Below are 24,336 nucleotides of genomic sequence, written 5' to 3' on the forward strand. Positions count from 1 at the left end.
GCCAGCACGAACTGTATTGTCTTGTTCTTTATCAATACAGTTTATGCTGGCTTAGTCTTGAAGTTTTGGAAGTATACACTGAGGATATGAAACATTAAGAACACCTGCTAGTGGTATAGACTGACCAGGTGAAATCTATGATCCCTTATCGATGTCATGTGTTAAATCCACATCAATCAGAGTAGAATAGATGAAGGGAAGGAGACAGTTTCAAGAAAGATTTTTAAACCTTGAGAGAATTGAGACATGGATTGTGTGTGTGTGCCGTTCAGATGATGGATGGGCAAGACAAAATATTTAAGTGCCTTTGTACGAGGTATGGTAGTAGCACCTTGTTCAAAGGCACTGGCCCAGGCACAAGAACTGCAACACTGCTGGGTTTTTCACTCTCAACAGTTTCCTGTGTGTATCAATAAGGATCCAACACCCAAAACACATCCGGCCAACTTGACACAACTGTGGGAAGCATTGGAGTCAACATGGACCAGCATCCCTGTAGAACGCTGTTCTGGGGGGGGTGGGGCACAACTCAATATTAGGAAGGTGTTCTTAATGTTTATTCACACTGTATAATGTCATTACTGATGAAAGGGGTACATGAAATCTATGTGTTTCTAGGTGGAGGTCCCGGTAATAGGATGAGTCCCAATGCTGTGGTCCGTGGAGGGGTCCTGACCATCCCTGCTGTGGAGAGGGAGAATGGGGGGGAGTACGTCTGCAAGGCCCTCAACACCCACGGAGAACACACATCACGGGCTGTCCTCCACGTCAGTGGTTCCCAAACTGTGGGTCGGGACCCACTTGTGGGTCACAGCAGGGGTCCAGGTGGGTCGCGGGATGCCAAAATATAAAATATAAAACGCAACATGCAACAATTTCAAAGATTTTACTGAGTTCGAGTTTATATAAGGAAATCAGTCAGTTGAAATAAATTCATTAGGCCCAAATCTATGGCTTTCACGACTGGGAATACAGATAAAAAATATTTTTTAAAGTAGGGGCGTGGATCAGAAAACCAGTCAGTATCTGGTCTGACCACTATTTGCCTCATGCAGTGCGACACATCTCCTTCACATAGAGTTGATCAGGCTGTTGATTGTGGCCTGTTGAATGTTGTCCCACTCGTCTTAAATGGCTGTGCAAAGTTGCTGAATAATGGCGGGAACTGGAACACGCTGTCGTACACGCATGCCATACACCCTGTCTACCATCTGATTCATCCTTGAAGGGCACACTTCTCCAGCGTGCCAGTGACAATCGAAGGTGAGCATTTGCCCACTGAAGTAGGTTACGACACCCCAACTGCAGTCAGGCCAAGACGTGATGAGGACAACGAGCATGTAGATGAGTTTCCCTGGGACAATTTCTGACGTTTGTGCAAAAAAATTGTTCCCACATATGCTGTGCAAACCCACAGTTTCATCAGCTGTCCGGGTGGCTTATCTCAGACCATCCCGCAGCTGAAGATGCCGGTTGTGGAGGTCCTAGGCTGGGGTGGTTACATATGGTCTGCGGTTGTGAGGCTGGTTGCAGGCAGCTTATGGTAGAGAAATGAACATTCAATTCTCTGGCAACAGCTCTGGTTGACATTCCTGCAGACAACATGCCAATTGCACACTCCCTCAAAACTTAAGACATCTGTGGCATTGTGTTGTGTGACAAAACTGCACATTATAGAGTGGCCTTTTATTGTCCACAGCACAAGGTGCACCTGTGTAATGATCATGCTGTTTAATCAGATTCTTGATATGCCACACCTGTCAGGTGAATGGATTATCTTGGAAAGGAGTAATGCTCACTAACAGTGATGTAAACAAATTAGTAAACACATTTAGAAAAATATGTTTTTGTGCGTAATGAAACATTTCTGGGATCTTTTATTTCAGCTCATGAAACATGGGACCAACACTTTACATGTTGCATTTATATTTTTGTTCAGTATATATATAAAAATATATATACTTTTTGGGGATGGAAAAGCGCTTAGTTTATACTTAACTAGTTTAAACTTGACAAATAGAAAGTGTGTAGAATATACAATACCAGTCAAAAGTTTGGACACCTACTCATTCCAAGGTTTTTCTTTATTTTTACTATATTCTACATGGTAGAATAATGGGGAAGACATCGAAAATAACACATATGGAATCATGTAGTAACCAAAAAAGTGTTAATCAAAATATGTTTTGTATTTGAGATTCATCCAAGTGGCCACCCTTTGCCTTGATGACAACTTTGCACACTCTTGGCATTCTCTCAACCAGCTTCATGAGATAGTCACCTTGAATGCCTTGTTAAAAGTTTAACAAGGCACACTTCCATTAACAGGAGTGGCTTGTTAAAAGTTAATTTGTGGAATTTCTTTCCTTCTTAATGTGTTTGAGCCAATCAATTGTGTTGTGACAAGGTAGGGGTGGTATACAGAAGATAGCCCTATTTGGTGAAAGACCAAGTCCGTATTATGGCAAGAACAGATCAAATAAGCAAAGACAAACGACAGTCTATCATTACTTTAAGACATGATGGGCATTCAATACGGAAAATGTCAAGAACTTTGAAAGTTTCTTCAAGTGCAGTCGCAAAAACCATCAAGTGCTATGATGAAACTGGCTCTCATGAGGACCACCACAGGAAAGGAAGACCCAGAGTTACCTCTGCTGCAGAGGATAAGTTCATTAGAGTTATCAACATCAACTGTTCAGAGGACACAGCGTGAATCAGGCCTTCATTGTCGAATTGCTGCAAAGAAACCACTACTAAAGGACACCAATAAGAAGAGACTTGCTTGGGCCAAGAAACACGAGCAATGGACATTAGATTGGTGGAAATCTGTCATTTGGTCTGGAGTCCATTTTGGATTTATGGTTCCAACCGCCGTGTTTTTGTGAGACGCAGAGTAGGTGAACAGATGATCTCCGCATATGTGGTTCCCACCGGGAAGCATGGAAGAGGAGCTGTGATGGTGTAGTGGTGATTTATTTAGAATTCAAGGCACACTTATCCAGCATGGCTACCACAGCATTCTGCAGCGATACGCCATCCCATCTGGTTTCCGCTTAGTGGGACTATAATTCATATTTTAACAGGATAATGACCCAGCAAACCTCAAGGCTGTGTAAGGGCTATTTGACCAAGAAGGAGAGTGATGGAGTGCTGCATCAGATGCCCTGGCCTCCACAATCACCCGACCTTAAATCAAATCAAATTGTGTTTGTCACATGCTCCGAATACAACAGGTGTAGACCAAACAGTGAAATGCTTAATTACAAGCTCTTAACCACAATGCATTTTTAAGAAAAAATACCTAAATATATAAACTTCAAAAGTTTGGGGTCACTTAGAAATGTCCTTGTTTTTGAAAGAAAAGCTCATTTTTGGTCCATTAAAATAACATCAAATTGATCAGAAATACAGTGTAGACATTGTTAATGTTGTAAATGACTATTGTAGCTGGAAACTGCTGATTTTTAATAGAATATCTACGTAGGCGTACAGGAGCCCATTATCAGCAACCATCACTCCTGTGTTCCAATGGCACGTTGTGTTAGCTAATCCAAGTTTATCATTTTAAAAGGCTAATTGATCATTAGAAAACCCTTTTGCGATTATGATAGCACAGCTGTAAACTGTTGTGCTGATTTAAAGAAGCAATAAAACGGGCCTTCTTTAGACTAGTTGAGTATCTGGAGCTTCAGCATTTGTGGGTTCAATTACAGGCTAAAAATGGCCAGAAACAAAGACCTTTCTTCTGAAACTCGTCAGTCTATTCTTGTTCTTACAAATGAAGGCTATTCCATGCGAGAAATTGTCAAGAAACTGAAGATCTCTTACAACGCTGTGTACAGTCGAGGCCAAAAGTTTTGAGAATGACACAAATATTAATTTTCACAAAGTCTGCTGCCTCAGTTTGTATGATGGCAATTTGCAAATACTCCAGAATGTTATGAAGAGTGATCAGATTAATTGCAATTAATTGCAAAGTCCCTCTTTGCCATGCAAATGAACTGAATCCCCCAAAAACATTTCCACTGCATTTCAGCCCTGCCACAAAAGGACCAGTTGACATCATGTCAGTGATTCTCTCGTTAACACAGGTGTGAGTGTTGACGAGGACAAGGCTGGAGATCACTCTGTCATGCTGATTGAGTTCGAATAACAGACTGGAAGCTTCAAAAGGAGGGTGGTGCTTGGAATCATTGCTCTTCCTCTGTCAGCCATGGTTATCTGCAAGGAAACACGTGCCGTCATCATTGCTTTGCACAAAAAGGGCTTCACAGGCAAGGATATTGCTGCCAGTAAGATTGCACCTAAATCAACCATTTATCGGATCATCAAGAACTTCAAGGAGAGCGGTTCAATTGTTGTGAAGAAGGCTTCAGGGCGCCCAAGAAAGTCCAGCAAGCGCCAGGACCGTCTCCTAAAGTTGATTCAGCTGCGGGATCGGGACACCACCAGTACAGAGCTTGCTCAGGAATGGCAGCAGGCAGGTGTGAGTGCATCTGCACACACAGTGAGGCGAAGACTTTTGGAGAATGGCCTGGTGTCAAGAAGGGCAGCAAAGAAGCCACTTCTCTCCAGAAAAAAGATCAGGGACAGAATGATATTCTGCAAAAGGTACAGGGATTGGACTGCTGGGGACTGGGGTAAAGTCATTTTCTCTAATGAATCCCCTTTCCGATTGTTTGGGGCATCCGGAAAAAAGCTTGTCCGGAGAAGACAAGGTGAGCGCTACCATCAGTCCTGTGTCATGCCAACAGTAAAGCATCCCGAGACCATTCATGTGTGGGGTTGCTTCTCAGCCAAGGGAGTGGGCTCACTCACAATTTTGCCTAAGAACACAGCCATGAATAAAGAATGGTACCAACACATCCTCCGAGAGCAACTTCTCCCAGCCATCCAGGAACAGTTTGGTGACGAACAATGCCTTTTCCAGCATGATGGAGCACCTTGCCATAAGGCAAAAGTGATATCTAAGTGGCTCGGGAACAAAACATCGATATTTTGGGTCCATGGCCAGGAAACTCCCCAGACCCACAAATTCTGACAAACTCCAAGCATTGATTATGCAAGAATGGGCTGCCATTAGTCAGGATATGGCCCAGAAGTTAATTGACAGCATGCCAGGGCGGATTGCAGAGGTCTTGACAAAGAAGGGTCAACACTGCAAATATTGACTCTTTGCATCAACTTCATGTAATTGTCAATAAAAGCCTTTGACACTTATGAAATGCTTGTAATTATACTTCAGTATTCCATAGTAACATCTGACAAAAATATCTAAAGACACTGAAGCAGAAAACTTTTTCGGGAAATTAATATTTGTGTCATTCTCAAACTTTTGGCCACGACTGTACTACTCCCTTCACAGAACAGTGCAAACTGGCTCTAACCAGAATATAAAGAGGAGTGGAGGCCCCGGTGCACAACTGAGCAAGAGGACAAGTACATTAGAGTGTCTAGTTTGAGAAACAGACGCCTCACAAGTCCTCAACTGGCAGCTTCATTAAATAGTACCTGCAAAACACCAGTCTCAACGTCAACAGTGAAGAGGCGACTCCGGGTTGCAAGGAAAAAGCCATATCTCAGACTGGCCAATAAAAATGAAAGATAAAGATGGGCAAAATAACACAGACACTGGACAGAGGAAGATTGGGAAAAAGTGTTATGGACAGACTAATCTAAGTTTGAGGTGTTCGGATCGCAAAGAAGAACATTCGTAAGACGCTGAAAATATTAAAAGACGCTGGAGGAGTGCTTGACACCATCTGTCAAGCATTGTGGAGGCAATGTGATAGTCTGGGGTTGCTTTGGTGGTGGTAAAGTGGGAGATTTGTACATGGTAAAAGGGATCTTGAAGAAGGAAGGCTATCACTCCATTTTGCAACGCCATGCCATATCCTGTGGACGGCGCTTAATTGGAGCCTATTTCCTCCTACAACAGGACAAAGACCCAAAGCATAACTTCAAACTATGCAAGAACTATTTAGGGAAGAAGCAGTCAGCTGTTATTCTGTCTTATTCTGTTATTCTGTCATGATGTGGCCAGCACAGTCACCGGATCTAAACCCTATTGAGCTGTTGTGGGAGCAGCTTGACTGTATGGTACTTAAGAAGTGCCCATCATGCCAATCCAACTTGTGGGAGGTACTTCAGGAAGCGTGGGGTGAAATCTCTTCAGATTACCTCAACAAATTGACAACTAGAATGCCGAAGGTCTGTAAGGCTGTAATTGTTGCAAATGGAGGATTCTTTGACGAAAGAAAAGTTTGAAGGACACAATTATTATTTCAATTAAAAATCTTTAATTATAACCTTGTCAATGTCTTGACTATATTTCCTATTCATTTTGCAACTCATTTCATGTATGTTTTCATGGAAAACAAGGACATTTCTATGTGACGCTAAACTTTTGAATTGTAATGTAAAAAAACACAAAAATAAAATATAAACAAAATATATAAAACTGTAAAAAAAAAAAAAAAGAGAGATGATAAATAGATAGAAAAATAATAATAAACCTTTAAAAGCAGCAGTAAAATAACAATAGTGAGGCTAAAAACAGGGGGTACCGGTACAGAGTCAATGAGCAGGGGGCACCGTTTAGCCAAGTAATATGTACATGTAGTTGAGTATGTACATGTACGTAGAGTTATTAAAGTGACTATGCATAGATAATAAAAATAGAGTAGCAGCGTAAAAGAGGGGGGGCCAATGCAAATAGTCTGGGCGAGCCATTTGATTAGATGTTCAGGAGTCTTATGGCTTGTGTAGTTTTGTCACACAACACAATGCCCATTATAGAGTGGCCTTTTACAATTTTTAGGGCCTATGTCTGACACAGCCTGGTATAGAGGTAGCTTGGCCCCAGTGATGTATTGGGCCGTACGCACTACCCTCTGTTGTGCCTTGCGGTCAGAGGCCGAACAGTTGCCATACCAGGCAGTGATGCAACTAGTCAGGATGCTCTTGATGGAGCAGCTGTAGAACCTTTTGAGGATTTGAGGACCTATGCCAAATTCTTTGAGTCTCCTGAGGGGGAATAGGTTTTGTCGTGCCCTCTTTAAGACTGTCTTGGTGTGCTTGGACCATGTTAGTTTGTTGGTGATGTGGACACCAAGGAACTTGAAGCTCTCAACCTGCTCCACTACGGCCCTGTTGATGAGATTGGGGGCATGTTGGGTTCTCTTTTTCCTGTAGTCCACAATCATCTCCTTTCTCTTGATCACGTTGAGGGAGAGGTTTATGTCCTTGCACCACATGGCCAGGTCTCTGACCTCCTCCGTATAGGCTGTCTCGTCGTTGTCGGTGATCAGGCCGACCACTGTTGTGTCATTGGCAAACGTAATGATGGTGTTGGAGTCGTGCCTGGCCATGTAGTCATGCTTCTACACCGGTATTGCTTGCTGTTTGGGGTTTTAGGCTGGGTTTCTGTACAGCACTTTGTGACATCAGCTGATGTAAGAAGGGCTTTATAAATACATTTGATTGATTGAATTTGATTGGCTGAACAGGGCCTGCGGGGACTGAGCACGCACCCCTGAGAGTCACTGGTGCTTCCTGCTTTAGGTTTTGTTTGTAAGCTGGAATCAGGAGGATAGAATTTGGGTCAGATTTGCCAAATGGAGGGCGAGGGAGAGCTTTGTACGCATCTCTGTGTGTGGAGTAAAGGTGGTCTAGAGTTGTTTTCCCTCTGGTTGCACATTTAACATGCTAGTAGAAATTTGGTAAAACGGATTTGAGTTTTCCTGCAATAAAGTCCTCATTAAAGTCCTGTTTACTTATGGCCGTATACAGCTCATTGAGTGCGGTCTTAGTGCCAGCATCGGTTTGTGGTGGTATGTAGACAACTATGAAAAATACAAATGAAAACTCTCTCGGTTAATAGTGTGGTCTACAGCTTATGAGAGACTCTACCTCAGGCAAGCAAAACCTTGAGACTTCCTTAGATTTCGTGCAACAGCTGTTGTTTACAAATATACATAGACCGCCACACCTTGTATTACCAGAGGCCGATGTTCTATCCTGCCGAAAAAGCTTAAAACCCACCCGCTGTATGTTATTCATGTCGTCATTCAGCCACGACTCGGTGAAACCGTTGGTAGGATCTGCGCGGAAAAAACATACACAATAGCACAATTGGTTACGGGATCGTAAAACGGCAGCCATCTCCTTCGGCGCCATTGACTCCTTCGGCGCCATTGACCTGAACCCAATTGAGAGGGTTTGGGATGAGTTGGACCGCAGAGTGAAGGAAAAGTAGCCAACAAGTGCTCAGCATATGTGGAAACTCCTTCAAGACTGTTGGAAAAGCATTCCAGGTGAAGCTGGTTGAGAGATTGCCAAGAGTGTGCAAAGCTGTCATCAAGGCAAGGGGTGGCTACTTTGAATAATCTAAAATATATTTTGATTTGTTTAAAAAAAATTGGGTTACTACTATGTGTTATTTCATAGATTTGATGTCTTCTCTATTATTCTACAATGTAGAAAATAGTAAATAAAGAAAAACCCTTGAATGAGTCGGTGTCCAAACTTTTGACAGGCACTGTATATATTTTTTAATAATAGCCTACAATCTTTGAGAATTTACAGTCACCAAAATAAAGCTAGACAATCGGGCCCCCATTGATTTTGTTATAATGTTTGAGCATAACAACACAGCATTAGTCATGCCAGAATGTGTAGAATTGCAGGAAATTAGCTTAAAACTGAAAAATTCTCTCCTAGCTCCATGGCAAAATGTATAGAACTGCAGGAAATTGGCTTTAAAATTGCAAAATGTTCTTTCAGCTCCATGGCAAAACGTGTAGATTTGCATGAAATTAGCTTTAAAACTGCCCAATTGTCTCTCCGCTGCCAAGATGAGCGCCTCAAATGTTCTTGCCCAGGACCCAGACAGAATTCAGCCATTTCTGCGCCATATCTCACGCTCACCATCTAAGCCCCATTTTGATTCAGAAAAAACCCTGCACAACTAATTTCATAATTATACAGTAAATTTCTTAAAATTGGTCACTAAAGACCATACTCAAATCTATATTCAGTAGAATGTTTTGAAGAAGAGATGATGAATCTACTTTTTACTTTTTACTCAAAACACACCTCAATTGGGTCAGGAAGCAAAAAAGTTTAGGAACCCCTGCCCTACGTACACAGTGGGTCTCAACATCAACAGCAGGCCAATGACACAGGTTCATAGGGTGGTATTGTTACTTGAGAATACTCTGAATCCGGCCCATTGTCTACCAGTCTTGTTGGGTACTCATTTGGTCATCTCCTGTTTCCTTCCTGTGTGCTTGAAAGCTTCAGGTGCCAGCCTACCCCACGTGCAGGTGAGCCCCCAGAGGGTGGACATCTATGAGGGTGAGACTCTGAGGCTGTACTGCAGGGCTGGAGGCAGGCCCAGCCCCGGACTCACCTGGAAGAAACAGGAAGGACAACTCCCCCCGCAGGTAAACACAGGTCCTTTCTACCTGATACTTTCTGCCTGGGACTCAGGATGTGGTTGGGATATATCCTGATCTGAAGAGTAACTATTATGTATTGTATATAATATCTGGTGCTGGTATCTCACCGTGGGTTGTGTTGGTGAAAAAGTGAATTCTGGTGTATAGTATTTTGACATATCGTTATTGTTTTTTCCTTCTTGTGTTTCCTTCTTCCCTTTTTTTATTCCCACCCTTTTTTCTTGACGTTTTGCTCAGGCCATTCCTTCTCACGGTTTCCAACAGTTTAAAAGCAACAGTCTCGATGTGTTACAGAGACGTATTGAGGAGCTGCAGGTCTGTCCATCTGTCCTCTGTCTCTATGTCTGTCTGTCTCATCTCTTACTTCCCACCTGTTGTTCTCTACTGACCTTGCTTCAACACACTGTCTACTAAAAGCATGATCAAACGTTTCTTTGATTCATCATCACACACTGTAACCACCATTAATTCACTACAAGCAAATAGCTTCTCACAAAGCATCCATGATACTTATGGCATGGTTTAGTTGTTGTTTTTGTCTTATAAGTGTTACATCCATCCATCGTCCTCCATTTTCAAATTTGTCCACATGATCATATCATCCCTGACATTTGTTTGTCCTTAACAAACCATTGATCCCCTCCATTCTGTTCACATTATTATTAGTATTGCTCTATGTACACGCCCAGGCCCCAGGGCATAGCTAGGTATTTGGGACATTTCTTCCTCGTGCCAGGTCCTGGTCCCCCCCCCCCCGGCTTTGCGTTAGTCCCTCCGTACCTTGTGTCTCTTCTGCTACCCGAGGCCCTGGGCTTTGTTCTGCCTCAGAGAGCTTCAGCGTTGTGTCAGCTTTTCCCAGGGGGACTCGGGCTCTGCCGTGCGGCCACGCAGAAATTCTGTGTGCTCTCGCAAATGGATTGCTTTGAAAACTTGTGAATGGGTTCAGACACACATTGAACCGGGCCCGCCACGGCTTCTGCTCACTTTAGCCTGGCCCTCACGGTCGACTAGGCCGGAGCTAAGCAGCTTTGTCCACGGATGGATGCTACACCACCACCACCTCCCAGATACTGTAATCCACCCATCCCAGCCCTGACACACCCCTTTAAATTCTCTACCTAGACACACCCCTTTAAATTCTCTACCTAGACACACCCCATTAAATTCTCCATCTAGAAACACCCCTTTAAATTTTCTCTAGACACACCCCTTTAAATTCTCTTTAGGTGTACTGCTGTGTATTCTCAGCCATAACACTGGTCCATTTTATACGCTGATGTTTTATAAGGTTTTAAATATTGACAAGGTCCACCCCACTGTCAATTATAGTTAAGTGTAAAGTAGTTGCTTAGGGACTCAATTTCATCACATCACATCACCATACACAGGCTGATTATTTCCCCATTAGAAAAGAGGATCACGCTGTCTTACCATTGTGTTTGGTTGTTGAACATTGGGATTCATTTAGAAATGAAGGCATAGGGTTGATGATGTTGTAAGTATTAGTAAACATCTGTAATGCATTTCCAGTGATTTCATACATGGATAGAGAAGATTTGTATTGCCTGTGATGAAACCATTGGCTCAAAGCCCTATGTCATGTATCTTAATTCCCTAACAGTTTCCCATTCCTGTCAACATTGTACTGAATCATTTCAACAACGATTATTTTAAGTGTACAAAAGTATCCAAAAACATACTACTATGGACTACAAAACATACTACTATACCTACTGTAGTCTACTACTAACTAGTGTCAAAGACATCTACTGTATGTCATTGGTAACTATTTCAATAGTGATCATTATTTGTTGTCAATTCAACATTTTTTACTGTAAAATCATCATAGTAATGTTGATGAAACTAAACATTGCTGTTCTCAACAACCAACCAACTGGTTTGATTTTTGTTTTCTTTCGTGCAAAGCACAGCAATACCTGAAAAGCCTTTTTAATGATTATCATAACACAAACAATGTTACAAATCACAACCATATAACAATGGGTGTATATATATATATATATATATGCTGAAGATCCACCTGCTATGTGATTTTGTTGGTATTGCCTCGTTGATTAAAAATCATGTCAAGTATGTCTGTTGTTTGCACCATTTGTGGTCTGTGAAATCCAATGTTTATAGAGTAGGTGTTTCTCCAGAGGTAAGTCATCTACTGTGTCTGTATGGTGTTCGTCTATTGGATTTGGGTAGAGACATTATCATTGTCATGTACTTCATACCACAGTAGTCCTTTGTGTCTAAGGCCATTGTGACATAGTCTTCATCCCTCTTCTTGCTCGTTGCCGTGTCCTCTCTAGGCCAGTATGGAGCGCACAGACATTGGCACCCTGCTAATCCCTAACATCAAGTCGTCTGACTCTGGCACCTACTTGTGTGTGGGCACCAACTCCATCGGATCCTCAGAGGCTCGCATCGAGGTCACCGTCAATAGAGGTGAGAGGTCGCACTTGGATTGTTTTCAGTAGGGTACACATTTTAAAATGCTGTGCAACAATATATAAAAACTGCTGTATTTTAGTGGACAAGTTCAGATAGTACTGATTCATTCTGTTTCAAAACATTTTCGCACGACTGAACACGACCCAGGTCAACGTACCCCAGAGGAGTACTGCTGTGTGTTGACAGTAATATAACTTTAGTAAATGTCTGTATCCTGTGTTTGTTGCTGTGTAGCAATAGGAGGAGACACCATCTCGTCAGTCATCACCATCCAGCCCTCCATAGCTGACGTCCAGGAGGGACAGAGCCTGGACCTCAACTGTTTTGTCCCTGGTAACCCCCCACCTGCTGTCACCTGGAGGAGGGAAAGTGGACGCCTGTCCGCCAATCACCAGGTTGGAATACACACACACACACGCACAGCTAGTAAAAGCCAATTGTTAATGTCATGAAGATTTGTTCTGTTTATTTCAGCTGAATAGTCACTCATATGTACTGTGTGTGTGTGTGTGTGTGTGTGTGTGTGTGTGTGTGTGTGTGTGTGTGTGTGTGTGTGTGTGTGTGTGTGTGTGTGTGTGTGTGTGTGTGTGTGTATATATATATATATATATATATATATATATATATAGGTTCTGGGCACCAAGCTGCGTATCCTCTCTGCCGGTCCCGATGACTCTGGGAAGTATATCTGTCTTGTGGAGGGAGGGCCTGGTACTCCTGTCCGTCAGGCCTCAGTCTCTGTCTCAGTCACTGCCACCTCCTCTCGTAAGTCGCTAAGCCATTCTCTCTGTGACAGTACACTGACTTAACAATGAAACTATCCTCCCCACTAATATCACCAGGGATGACGGTGATGCAGCCAGAGGCATATACAGTAGGAACTTCTGTTTTTCCAGAGAACTTTATTTTGTGGCCTTTTGTCAGGTACGGTGGTACTTTTCCAGTTGTTTGTTTTCCCAACCCTCCCTAAAGTGACCTCAGAGAGTATGTTTTTCTATTCCACACTGATCTCATCCTGGTTCAAACTTTCCTGGGTTTCTAGTTTCTCATGTTCTGTATTTGCTTCCCGTGGAGGCTCTAGACCTATAGTATCATGATCTGGTACTTACAGTACACCGTCTGGTAAATGTTGTAGGATTAGAACCAAAGTGAACTGGAGTGAGTAGAGGAAATGTTGTCCTGTTGTAATGGTGTTTGTTTCCTGGAGCAGGTCTGCAGACCCCCATCATCTCCATTGAGCCCCACAGTGCATCGTTGCGACAGGGAGAGTCAGCCAGCTTCAAGTGCAGAGTCTACGGTGGAGCAGAGCCCATACGGCTGGAGTGGAAACTGTCCAACAACCAGCCCCTTCCTGGTGAGGCCCCTCCCATTATTTAAAAAAAACTTTTACCCCTTTTGGTGGTTAGTCTTGTCCAATCGCTGCGACTACCGTACGGACTCAGGAGAGGCGAAGGTCGAGAGCCGCGCGTCCTCCGAAACACGACCCTGCCAAGCCACACTGCTTCTTGACACTGCTCGCTTAACCCAGAAGCCAGCCGCACCAATGTGTGGAGGAAACACCGTACTGTTGTACAGCTGGCGACCGAAGTCAGCGTGCGTGCGCCCGGCCTGCCACAAGGAGTCACTAGAGCGTGATGAGACAAGGACATCCCGGCCGGCCAAACCCTCCCCTGTGCCGCCTCATGGGTCTCCCGGTCGCAGCCGGCTGCAACACAGCCTGGGATCGAACCTGGGTCTTTAGTGACACTTAGACTGCTGCGCCACTCGGGAGGCTCCAATTCCATACGACTTTTGCAGAAAGGCATTTAGTCAGTGGTGGAAAAAGTACCCAATTTTCATACTTGGGTAAAAGTAAAGATACCTTAGTAGAAAAGGATTCAAGTAAAAGTGAAAGTCACCCAGTAAAATACTACTTGAGTAAAAGTCTAAACGTATTTGGTTTTAAATATACTTAAGTATCAAAAGTAAATGAAATTGCAAAAATATACTTAAGTATCAAAATTGCTCATATTAAGCAAACCAGACTGCCCAATTTTCATGTTTTTTTAATAGCAAGGGGCACACTACAACCTTCGGACATAATTTACAAACGAAGCATGTAACCTAGTGGTTAGAGAATTGGGCCAGTAACCCGAAAGGTTGCTGGATCGAATCCCTGAGCTTTTTACAAGGTAAAAATCTGTTGTTCTGCCCTTGAGCAAGGCAGTTAACCCACTGTTCCCCGGCGCCGAAGACGTGGATGTCGATTATGGCAGCTCCCCGCACCTCTCTAATTCAGAGGGGTTGGGTTAAATGCGGAAGACACATTTCAGTTGAATGCATTCAGTTGTACAACCGACTAGGTATCCCTCTTTCCCTTTAGTGAGTCCGTAAGATCAGAGGCAGTAGGGATGACCAGGGATGTATTGGACAATTTTCCTGTCCGGCTAAGCATTCAAAATACTGTATAACGAATACTTTTGGGTGTCAGGGAAAATGCATGGAGTAAAAAGTACATTATTTTCTTTAGGAATGTAGTGAAGTAAAAGTTGTCAAACTTATAAATAGTAAAGTAAAGTACCGATACCCCAAAAAACTACTTAAGTGGTACTTTAATGTATTTTAGTAATATTCATTTCAGATGTCAGAATCATGTCATTATCCACACAAGCAAACTACCTGCAATATCTACAGTAATATATAGTACTATAATATAGTCTGTATCCAGTTACATTTCCTTCATATTTAGCTATGTTTTTAATCAAACACACAAAGTTGCTGCTTGTCAGAGATGTACTTGACAGACTAAAAGATTCCACATGAAACCTTTAATTCTGTAGACAATGTGAAGGTTGGCCATTACGGCAGTGTCATCACCATCGCTGACGCCCGCCCTAGCAACCAGGGCACCTACAACTGTGTGGCTACCAACCTGTTTGGAATCACCCAGAGTATCGTCTCTCTGATCATCAGAGGTATGGCACACACAGACACACACACACACACACACACACACACACACACACATATGGTGTTGATGTTTCTGATGTGGTTCACTGTGAGCATCTGCCCTCTGTTACGACCCCCTTAGTAATTGCCGTGGCAACAGAGTGACCAAATGGTTGTTCGTCCTGATGATGTCATCCTTCCTTCCAGAGTCTCCTGTAGCGACCGTCACCCCTCAGGGGCCCGTGCAAGTCAGGATGGGTGAACCCATTAACCTGGAGTGCCAGGCTTCCGGGGAGCCACGTCCATCTGTCACATGGCACAGACTGGACAGCGCCCGCAACACCATGCTTAGCAGCCCTGTGCCCATGGAGTCCAACGCCGTCATGCAGGTAGTGTACTGCATTTGTGTTCCTGATCCTCAACTTCCTATGAAACCTCCAAGTCATTGTTACTGAGCTTTTGTGCTGTACATGGAAGATTAAAGGCTGTTTTCCTAAACCCAGATTAAGTTTAATCCTAGGTTCTCAATTCAAAGGGCTTCTTGGTGTAAGACTAGGCTTAATCTGTGTCTGGGTAACCTGCCCTAGTATTTGGATGTCATTCATTTTCGCGCTAAACTAAATGACAGGGTGTGCTATCTATTCTACGCTGGGCAGACCCGGTAATGCTGTTCCTCTTCCGCAGGTCCTAGTGGCCCGTCCAGAGGACAGTGGTACCTACGTGTGCACAGCCCGCAACGACGAGGGCACCACAGAGACCAGGGTGGAGGTGATCGTGGAGGGGGCTGGCCAGGTGCCCGTCACGCCCCGTGCCTCTGTGCCCGATCCCCTCATGGTGGTGGTGGAGGGACAGAGCACCACACTGAGATGCGACGCTCGCGGTAACTAATCCACCTTTAAATTACACAAATGAGTACTATAGCAAAGAGAACTGAGAAGAGAGTACTTGTTGTATTGTTTGTACTGATACTTGTTTGTGCAGAGAATACTTTTAAGTAAAATGATATTATGCAAATGAGAGCTGAGAGGAAATGGATGTTATAGTCACCTCATCTTTGCTAAGAGCATAGAATTGGCAAGACAAATAATTGACTGTACAAGTCCTTTTCACACGCTGATATTCATTGTGTTTTCAAAATCAACTCTTCAGGCTTCCCTGTCCCTAAGATCACGTGGTCTAAGCTGCGTGCCCCTCTTCCCTGGAGACATAAGGTAGTGGACAACACGCTGATCCTGCCCAGTGTTGGCCGGGCAGACTCTGGAGAGTACATCTGCAACGCCACCAACAACATGGGCACCACCGAAGTCACCATCATGCTGGACGTGGAGAGTGAGTCTCAAAATCTGTGCACGCTGGTCTGGCCAGCTAATCATGAGCGATAGATTGGTTTCATCATTGAAAGCAAGTTCCCAGTCTGTACATAAACACTATGAAGATAAATATGGATACACTTATACAACTTTTCAAAAGTCTGGGGTCACTTAGAAACGTCCTTGTTTAATGTCCATTTGTTGTCCATTAAAATAACATCAAATTGATCAAAAATACAGTGTAGACATTGTTAATGTTGTAAATTACTATTGTAGCTGGAAACGGCTGATGTTTAATGGAATATCTACATAGGCGTACAGAGGCCCATTATCAGCAACCATCACTCCTGTGGTCCAATGGCACGTTGTGTTAGCTAATCCAAGTTTATCATTTTAAAAGGCTAATTGATCATTAGAAAACCCTTTTGCAATTATGTTAGCATAGCTGAAAACTGTTGTCCTGATTTAAGGAAGCAATAAAACTGTCCTTTAGACTAGTTGAATATCTGGAGCATCAGCATTTGTGGGTTTGATTACAGGCTCAAAATGGCCAGATACAAATAACTTTCTTCTGAAACTCGTCAGTCTATTCTTGTTCTGAGAAATGAAGGCTATTCCATGCGAGAAATTGCCAAGAAACTGAAGATCTCGTACAACGCTGTTACTACTCCCTTCACAGAACAGTGCAAACTGGCTCTAACCAGAATAGAAAGAGGAGTGGAGGCCCCGGTGCACAACTGAGCAAGAGGACAAGTACATTAGAGTGTTTATTTTGAGAAACAGATGCCTCACAAGTCCTCAACTGGCAGCTTCATTAAATAGCATCCGCAAAACAACAGTCTCAACGTCAACAGTGAAGAGGCGATTCCGGGATGCTGGCCTTCTAGGCAGAGTTCCTCTGTCCAGTGTCTGTGTTCTTTTGCCCATCTTTATCTTTTCTTTTTATTGGCCAGTCTAAGATATGGCTTTTTCTTTGCAACTCTGCCTAGAAGGCCAGCATCCCGGAATCGCCTCTTCACTGTTGACGTTGAGACTGGTGTTTTGCGGGTACAACTACAATAGTCATTTACAACGTTAACAATGTCTGCACTGTATTTCTGATCAATTTGATGTTATTTTAAAGGACAAAAAAATGTGCTTTTCTTTCAAAACAAGGACATTTCTAAGTGACCCCAAACTTTTGAACGGTAGTGTATGTATAGATATGAACACGAGTAAACTGGAAGATCGATACACAAAATAGATAATAAGGAACTGGTCCACTAGTGTATATGAAACATAGCTTTGCCATTGTGACTGAATGTTGGTCTTCAGTGTCCGTTCCTTGCTTCGCTCATGAGTAGCATTGTCCAATCAATAAAATGTATTTATAAAGCCCTTTTTACATCAGCAGATGTCACAAAGTACTCTACAGAAACCCAGCCTAAAACCCCAAACAGCAAGCAATGCAGATGTAGAAGCACGGTGGCTAGGAAAAACTTCCTAGAAAGGCAGGAACCTAGGAAGAAACCTAGAGAAGAACCAGGCTCTGAGAAGTGGCCAGTCCTCATCTGGCTGTGCCGGGCGGAGATTATACGAGTACATGGCCATTTAAGGTCAGAGGTTCAAACGCCCATAGATGACCAGCAGGGTCAAATAATAATCACATTGGTTGTCAAGGGTGCAACAGGTCAGTACCTCAGGAGTAAATGTCAGTTGGCTTTTCATAGCCGAGCATTCAGAGGTCGAGACAGCACGTGCGGTAGAGAGAGAGTCGAAAACAGCAGGTCCGGGACAAGGTAGCACGTCCGGTGAACAGGTCAGGTCATGTTCAAATCATCCTAACGTCTCAATACCAGTCCCTGTCTCTACTCTCTAACCCTCCGTGTCTCGGGGACGCAGCACCTCCCTATGCCACCTCCCTGCCCGACGACGTGGCAGTGCGTGTGGGCGAGGTGATACGGCTGCAGTGCCTGGCCCATGGTACTCCCCCCCTGCTCTTCCAGTGGACCAAGCTGAACGGCAGCCTGTCCACCAGGGCCGACGTCCAAGGAGGAGACCTCCAGATTAACCTAGCCATACCCGAGGACGCTGGCACCTACAAGTGTGTTGCCACCAACAAAGTGGGCACCAGCGAAGCACATGCCAAAGTCACTGTCAGGTGTAAGTACTGTGCTCAGTTACAACTTTGTCTGTTCTTATTTTGCAAACCAAATTGAGACCGACAGCTCAATTACTTTGCAATGGGAAATCCTTTCATGAGAAGCATACCTAAAAGCCATGCGACTGAGAACTCAAAACAGAATGTGTTTGTGTGGGTGTGTGGATGTTTGGATGTGTGTGTAGCCCCCCTGGCAGTGCGTGTGTCTCCTCAGGTGGAGGTAAAGGCCCGGGGTAGTGCTGTAGAGTTTACCTGCTCTGCTGCAGGAGGCCTGGGGACCACCATGGAGTGGCTGAAGGAGGGAGGAGCCCTGCCCCCCAACCATCACATCAAAGATGGGGTGCTGAGGTGAGTCACCCCCACCAGGAGAGACACCTCACAGCAGGCAGTCAAAATACCTATAATGATCAACACAAATAAATGAGGGTCCAGAATTAACCTAACTTAAAGATGATCCAGGATCAACACAACTTAAAGATGATCCAGGATCAACACAACTTAAAGATTATCCTGGATCAACACAACTTAAAGATGATCCAGGATCAACACAACTTAAAGATGATCCTGGATCAACACAACTTAAAGATGATCCAGGATCAACACAACTTAAAGATGATCCTGGATAAACACAACTTAAAGATGATCCAGGATCAACACAACTTAAAGATGATCCTGGATCAACACAACTTAAAGATGATCCAGGATCAACACAACTTAAAGATGATCCAGGATCAACACAACTTAAAGATGATCCAGGATCAACACAACTTAAAGATGATCCAGGATCAACACAACTAAATGATGATCTGTCGTGTATACTCCCTCTCCGGCTCTCAAGGTCACCAGGCTGCTCATTATTACGCACACCTGTCACCATCGTTACGCGCACCAGCGCATCATCAGACTCACCTGGACTCCATCACCTGCCTGATTACCTTCCCTATATATGTCGCTCCCTTTGGTTCTTTTCCTAGGCGTTATTGTTTCTGTTCCAGTGTTCATGTCTGTACGCTACCCGTGTTTCTTGTTTTGGTCTATGTTAATTTATTAATTAAATACACTCCCTGAATTTGCTTCCTGACTCCCAGCGTACAGGAATCACGGATCAACCAGATGATGATCCAGGATCATGTCCCACTTGGTGAAATCAGTAAGTGCATTTTCGTCATCTGTCTTACGCTGACACATTTGTGTGTTTTTATGTAGGATTGAGAACCTGGAGCAGCGCAACGAGGGCATCTACATCTGCAGAGCCACCAGTGTTCACGGCCAGGCCCAGGACTCTGCCAAGCTCACCATCCAAGGTCGGTCCAACATCCACAAAATCACTGAGATACACTGACACGAGTTTTGACACACAACCCTGAGTTATAACAGTGGAGAATTTTGTATAGCAGCTCTATGCAATCTATTATAATTCTGTTCTAAATCAGGGGCATAAAACATATTGCCCGCAAACCAGATCCGGCACACGACCTCATTCAATTTGGCCCGCAAGTGAGTGAATTTTTATTTATTTTGGGGGCGGGGAAACGATCTCAATTGTCATTGAAATGGCTAAAACCAAACCGAAACTGTGTAGAAGTGGAAATGGACCTACATTTATACTATCTTCTATCTGTCCAGCTGCTAACAGTCAATGAAATGAATGTTAGACAGTCAGGGAGCATGGAACATTTTAAAAGCGATAGCTAGAGGACTATTCTTTGCTAGTTTTGACGGCATGGAAATATATAACATTTTAGGTGCAGTGCTCTGGACCTTGGTGAAGACTGAATGCAGCCTGCGGAGCAAAATGAGTTTGACACCCCCTAAATGTATCCATTCCAGCATTAATTTAATGTTGGTATTAACCCTCTCCCGTCTACAGCCCTGCCCAAGGTGATGATCAACGTGCGGACCGCGGTGCAAACAGTAATGGTGGGTAACTCCGTGGAGTTTGAGTGCCAGGCAATCGGCGACCCCCAGCCCACGGTGCGCTGGAGCAGGGTGGGAGGGCCCCTGCCGGCACACATCATGGTGAAGGGAGGCATGCTGAAGATCGAGCAGGTGTCCGATGCTGACGCTGGACAGTACCGCTGTACTGCCACCAACAACGTGGGCTCTGTGCAGTCTCAGGTGGTCCTACATGTCCAGTGTGAGTAGAAAGAGAAGTGTACTGCGCCTGTACGTCTGCAAACACGCACGGACACAAGGACGCACACACAACACACATACATACTCCTATAGCCCTTGTCCCCTCTGATCATGTATTGGTGGATGTTTGTTTGTAAAGCCCTACCCCAGATCGCAGCTCTACCAGAGCTGAATGAAGTGACAGTAGGATCAGATGCTGTCCTGCCCTGTGTGGCATCAGGTTACCCGGTGCCTGCCATCAAATGGTCCAAGGTAGCCAACAAACTAGTAAAGATAGTGCCTATCTGTTTCTGACCAATTTCATCTGCTTTGTGCCTGGTGAACAGGATCCTGATTTGACCCTTTGTAACATGTTCTGTGTCCTTCTCTCTCTAGCTGGATGGGGAACTCCCTCCTAAGTGTAGACAGGTAGTCAACACCTTGACGGTTCCCGAAGTGACCCACGAGGATTCTGGCACATACGTGTGCACTGCCTCCAACAAGCAGGGCAAAGTGGAGGCCTTAACCACCCTCAAAGTCCATGGTCAGTCAGCTGTAGAAACACACTTTGGGAGGCAATATACAGTTGAGGTCGGAAGTTTACGTACACCTTAGCCAAGTACCTTTAAACTCAGTTGTTCACAATTCCTGACATTTAATCCTAGTTAAAATTACCTGTCTCAGTTCAGGTAGGATCACCACTATTTTAAGAATGTGAAATGTCAGAAAAATAGTAGAGAGAATGATTCATTTCAGCTTTTATTTCTTTCATCACATTCCCAGTGGGTCAGAAGTTTACATTCACTCAATTAGTATTTGGTAGCATTGCCTTTAAATTGTTTAACTTGGGTGAAATGTTTCGGGTAGCCTTCCACAAGCTTCCCACAATAAGTTGGGTGAATTTTGGCCCATTCCTCCTGACAGAGCTGGTGTAACTGAGTCAGGTTTGAAGGCCTCCATGCTCGCACACGCTTTTTCAGTTCTGCCCACACATTTTCTATAGGATTGAGGTCAGGGCTTTGTGATGGCCACTCCAATACCTTGACTTTGTTGTCCTTAAGCCATTTTGCCACAACTTTGGAAGTATGCATGGGGTCATTGTCCATTTGGAAGACTCATTTGCGACCAAGCTTTAACTTCCTGACTGATGTCTTGAGATGTTGCTTCAATATATCCACATAATTTTCCTGCCTCATGATGCCATCTATTTTGTGAAGTGCATCAGTCCCTCCTGCAGCAAAGCACCCCCACAACATGATGCTACCACCCCTGTGCTTCACGGTTGGGATGGTGTTCTTCGGCTTGCAAGCATCCCCCTTTTTCCTCCAAACATAACGATGGTCATTATGGTCAAACAGTTCTGTTTTTGTTTCATCAGACCAAAGGACATTTCTCCAAAAAGTACGATCTTTGTCCCCATGTGCAGTTGCAAATCGTAGTCTGGCTTTTTTATGGCGGTTTTTGAGCAATGCCTTCTTCCTTGCTGAGCGGCCTTTCAGGTTATGTCGATATAGGATTTGTTTTACTGTGGATAGATACTTTTGTACCTGTTTCCTCCAGCATCTTCACAAGGTCCTTTGCTGTTGTTCTGGGATTGATTTGCACTTTTGCACCAAAGTACGTTCATCTCTAGGAGACAGAACGCGTCTCCTTCCTGAGCGGTATGACGGCTGCGTGGTCCCATGGTGTTTATACTTCTATACTATTGTTTGTACAGATGAACGTGGTACCTTCAGGCATTTGGAAATTGCTCCCAAGGATGAACCAGACTTGTGGATGTCTAGAAAAAAAAATCTGAGGTCTTGGCTGATTTATTTAGATTTTCCCATGATGTCAAGCAAAGAGGCACTGAGTTTGAAGGTAGGCCTTGAAATACATCCACAGGTACACCTCCAATTGACTCAAATTATGTCAATTAGCCTATCAGAAGCTTCTAAAGCCATGACATAATTTTCTGGAATTTTCCAAGCTGTTTAAAGGCACAGTCAACTCAGTGTATGTAAACTTCTGACCCACTGGAATTGTGATACAGTGAAATAATCTGTCTGTAAACAATTGTTGGATAAATTACTTGTGTCATGCACAAAGTAGATGTCCTAACCGACTTGGCAAAACTATAGTTTGTTAACAAGAAATTTGTGGAGGGGTTGAAAAACGAGTTTTAATGACTCAAACCTAAGTGTATGTAAACTTCCGACTTCAACTGTAGCATTATTGCCAGTATCCAACTCCATGGTTCCCCGTCCCCTATCTCTAGTTCATAGGCAGTAAGCTCAATCGGAGGGGAACTTTCGATATTGCCAGTATCTAACTCTACGATTCTCCATACTTTATCTCTACAGATCGAGTGATGCCCTATTTCACCCAGGAGCCCCTGTCCTATCTCACTCTGCCCACCATCAAGAACGCCTACAAGTCCTTCAGCATCAAGATTAGCTTCAGGCCAGACAATCCTGATGGTGAGGCTGTAGTCAATTACAGTCAGACTTATGTACTGAAAAATAGCTTTCTCTGCACCAGTGGATTTGCAACTTTTGCTTTGAAGATAGTTTCACTGACTACAGTGATCCTGACTGCATCTGTTATGTCTTTGTGTCGTTGAGTACGTTCTCTTTCCTTGTTTTAGTTTTTTTGCCGTGTGTCATGTTTTTTCACACGATTTCACCCCCCTCTTCTTCTGTCACTCCACACACTCCCTCTCTTCTCACCCATGCGGTGTTTAGGTCTCATCCTCTATGCGGGTGAGTCACAGTGGTTGAGCTCACACACTCACACACTCAGGACTGATGCAGGTGATGCTTTTTGGGCTGAAAAGCCAGAAAAGCCACCAGTGATGTTGACCTTTTACCTTACCATAATGCATCCTAATGTAGAGCACAGCTGATGGCTGTGAGATAGAAGCCTATTGAAGAATGGTCAGGCATGAATCATTCAGGCATGATGGTTGTATTGGCAGCCCCCCCGCTCGTCATTCCATTCGTTTTTGGCCTATTGATGAGGACAGTATGAGGCCATCATTACAATCCATTTCATCTCTATGCATCAGCTTCTACCTACAAGACTGCCCTGCTGCTTCTAAAGACAAGCTTTATTATTGCAAAATGAATGTCTTATTAGCCTATACAGTGATTAGGCCTCATATTGAAGATTGGACAGGTCTGTATGTGGCTTCGCAATTCTGAAGCTAGTAAAGAGTACAGTACCACCAGCGAGGTGGGGTGCTTCAATAGGTGACACACATACTCTGATAACAACTTCCATACAAGCTCATGGAAGCTGTACAGAGTAAACTATCCCCCCCAAAAAACAATTGTGCCGCATTTAAGAAATCTCTCTGCTATAACCTCTATGGCTCTGAAAGGTAGATGTTACGGATACGTTTATGAGGAGGAGGCATGGTTTTAGACTGCTTTGACCTTGCTGATGATGGTTGCAGTGCTGGTTGGGCAGAGTTTAGCAGAGCATGTGTCGCTGGCATGCAGCCCGTGTGAAGGCAGAGATGGATCAAACCAGAAAGACGGACAAGTTTGATACAGAGCAGAGCGATGCCCCAGGGCAGCAGATACTAGAACCTGGCTTTGACTGTCTCAAGCTTGGCCCTTGGCCCTCTGAGTGACCTCAGCTCCCCTCTTGGTGCCAGGGGAACTGTTTTTCTCTGACTGGCTCTGACTGGTTTGTACCAAGCTAACTGTACATCCACTGGTCCACCAGGTATGATCATCTACAATGGACAGAAGAGGACCATGGGAGCAGATTTTATCTCTCTGGGGCTGGTGGGAGGCAGGCCTGAGTTCAGGTGAGCACCTGGCTGTCATTCTGGCGCACTATGAACACTATATGAGCTCAATGTGTAAGAATAAACAAGCTATTGATGAATGGTAACTTGAACTGTCATTAGTCTCTGTTAAAATTAGCTGAT

At 44.0% G+C, this 24,336-nt stretch overlaps 1 protein-coding gene across 1 annotated transcript in view; it reads left to right on the forward strand.

Annotated features, from left to right (window-relative positions):
* LOC120061201 (basement membrane-specific heparan sulfate proteoglycan core protein-like) overlaps positions 1 to 24,336 on the forward strand; it is a 112,359-nt gene that overhangs the window by 70,570 nt on the left and 17,453 nt on the right. The window contains exons 49-65 of the mRNA XM_039010823.1: positions 619 to 825; positions 9,301 to 9,449; positions 11,783 to 11,918; positions 12,159 to 12,257; positions 13,135 to 13,278; positions 14,744 to 14,878; positions 15,060 to 15,241; positions 15,537 to 15,732; positions 16,002 to 16,181; positions 18,044 to 18,304; positions 18,488 to 18,650; positions 19,509 to 19,606; positions 20,173 to 20,439; positions 20,578 to 20,690; positions 20,814 to 20,961; positions 22,760 to 22,876; positions 24,129 to 24,213. Of these exons, the coding sequence (XP_038866751.1) occupies positions 619 to 825; positions 9,301 to 9,449; positions 11,783 to 11,918; positions 12,159 to 12,257; positions 13,135 to 13,278; positions 14,744 to 14,878; positions 15,060 to 15,241; positions 15,537 to 15,732; positions 16,002 to 16,181; positions 18,044 to 18,304; positions 18,488 to 18,650; positions 19,509 to 19,606; positions 20,173 to 20,439; positions 20,578 to 20,690; positions 20,814 to 20,961; positions 22,760 to 22,876; positions 24,129 to 24,213 (2,680 nt within the window). The remainder of the gene's footprint in view (positions 1 to 618; positions 826 to 9,300; positions 9,450 to 11,782; positions 11,919 to 12,158; positions 12,258 to 13,134; positions 13,279 to 14,743; positions 14,879 to 15,059; positions 15,242 to 15,536; positions 15,733 to 16,001; positions 16,182 to 18,043; positions 18,305 to 18,487; positions 18,651 to 19,508; positions 19,607 to 20,172; positions 20,440 to 20,577; positions 20,691 to 20,813; positions 20,962 to 22,759; positions 22,877 to 24,128; positions 24,214 to 24,336) is intronic.

Source organism: Salvelinus namaycush, chromosome 16 (genome assembly GCF_016432855.1).
Source record: "Salvelinus namaycush isolate Seneca chromosome 16, SaNama_1.0, whole genome shotgun sequence".
Lineage (NCBI taxonomy): Eukaryota > Metazoa > Chordata > Actinopteri > Salmoniformes > Salmonidae > Salvelinus > Salvelinus namaycush.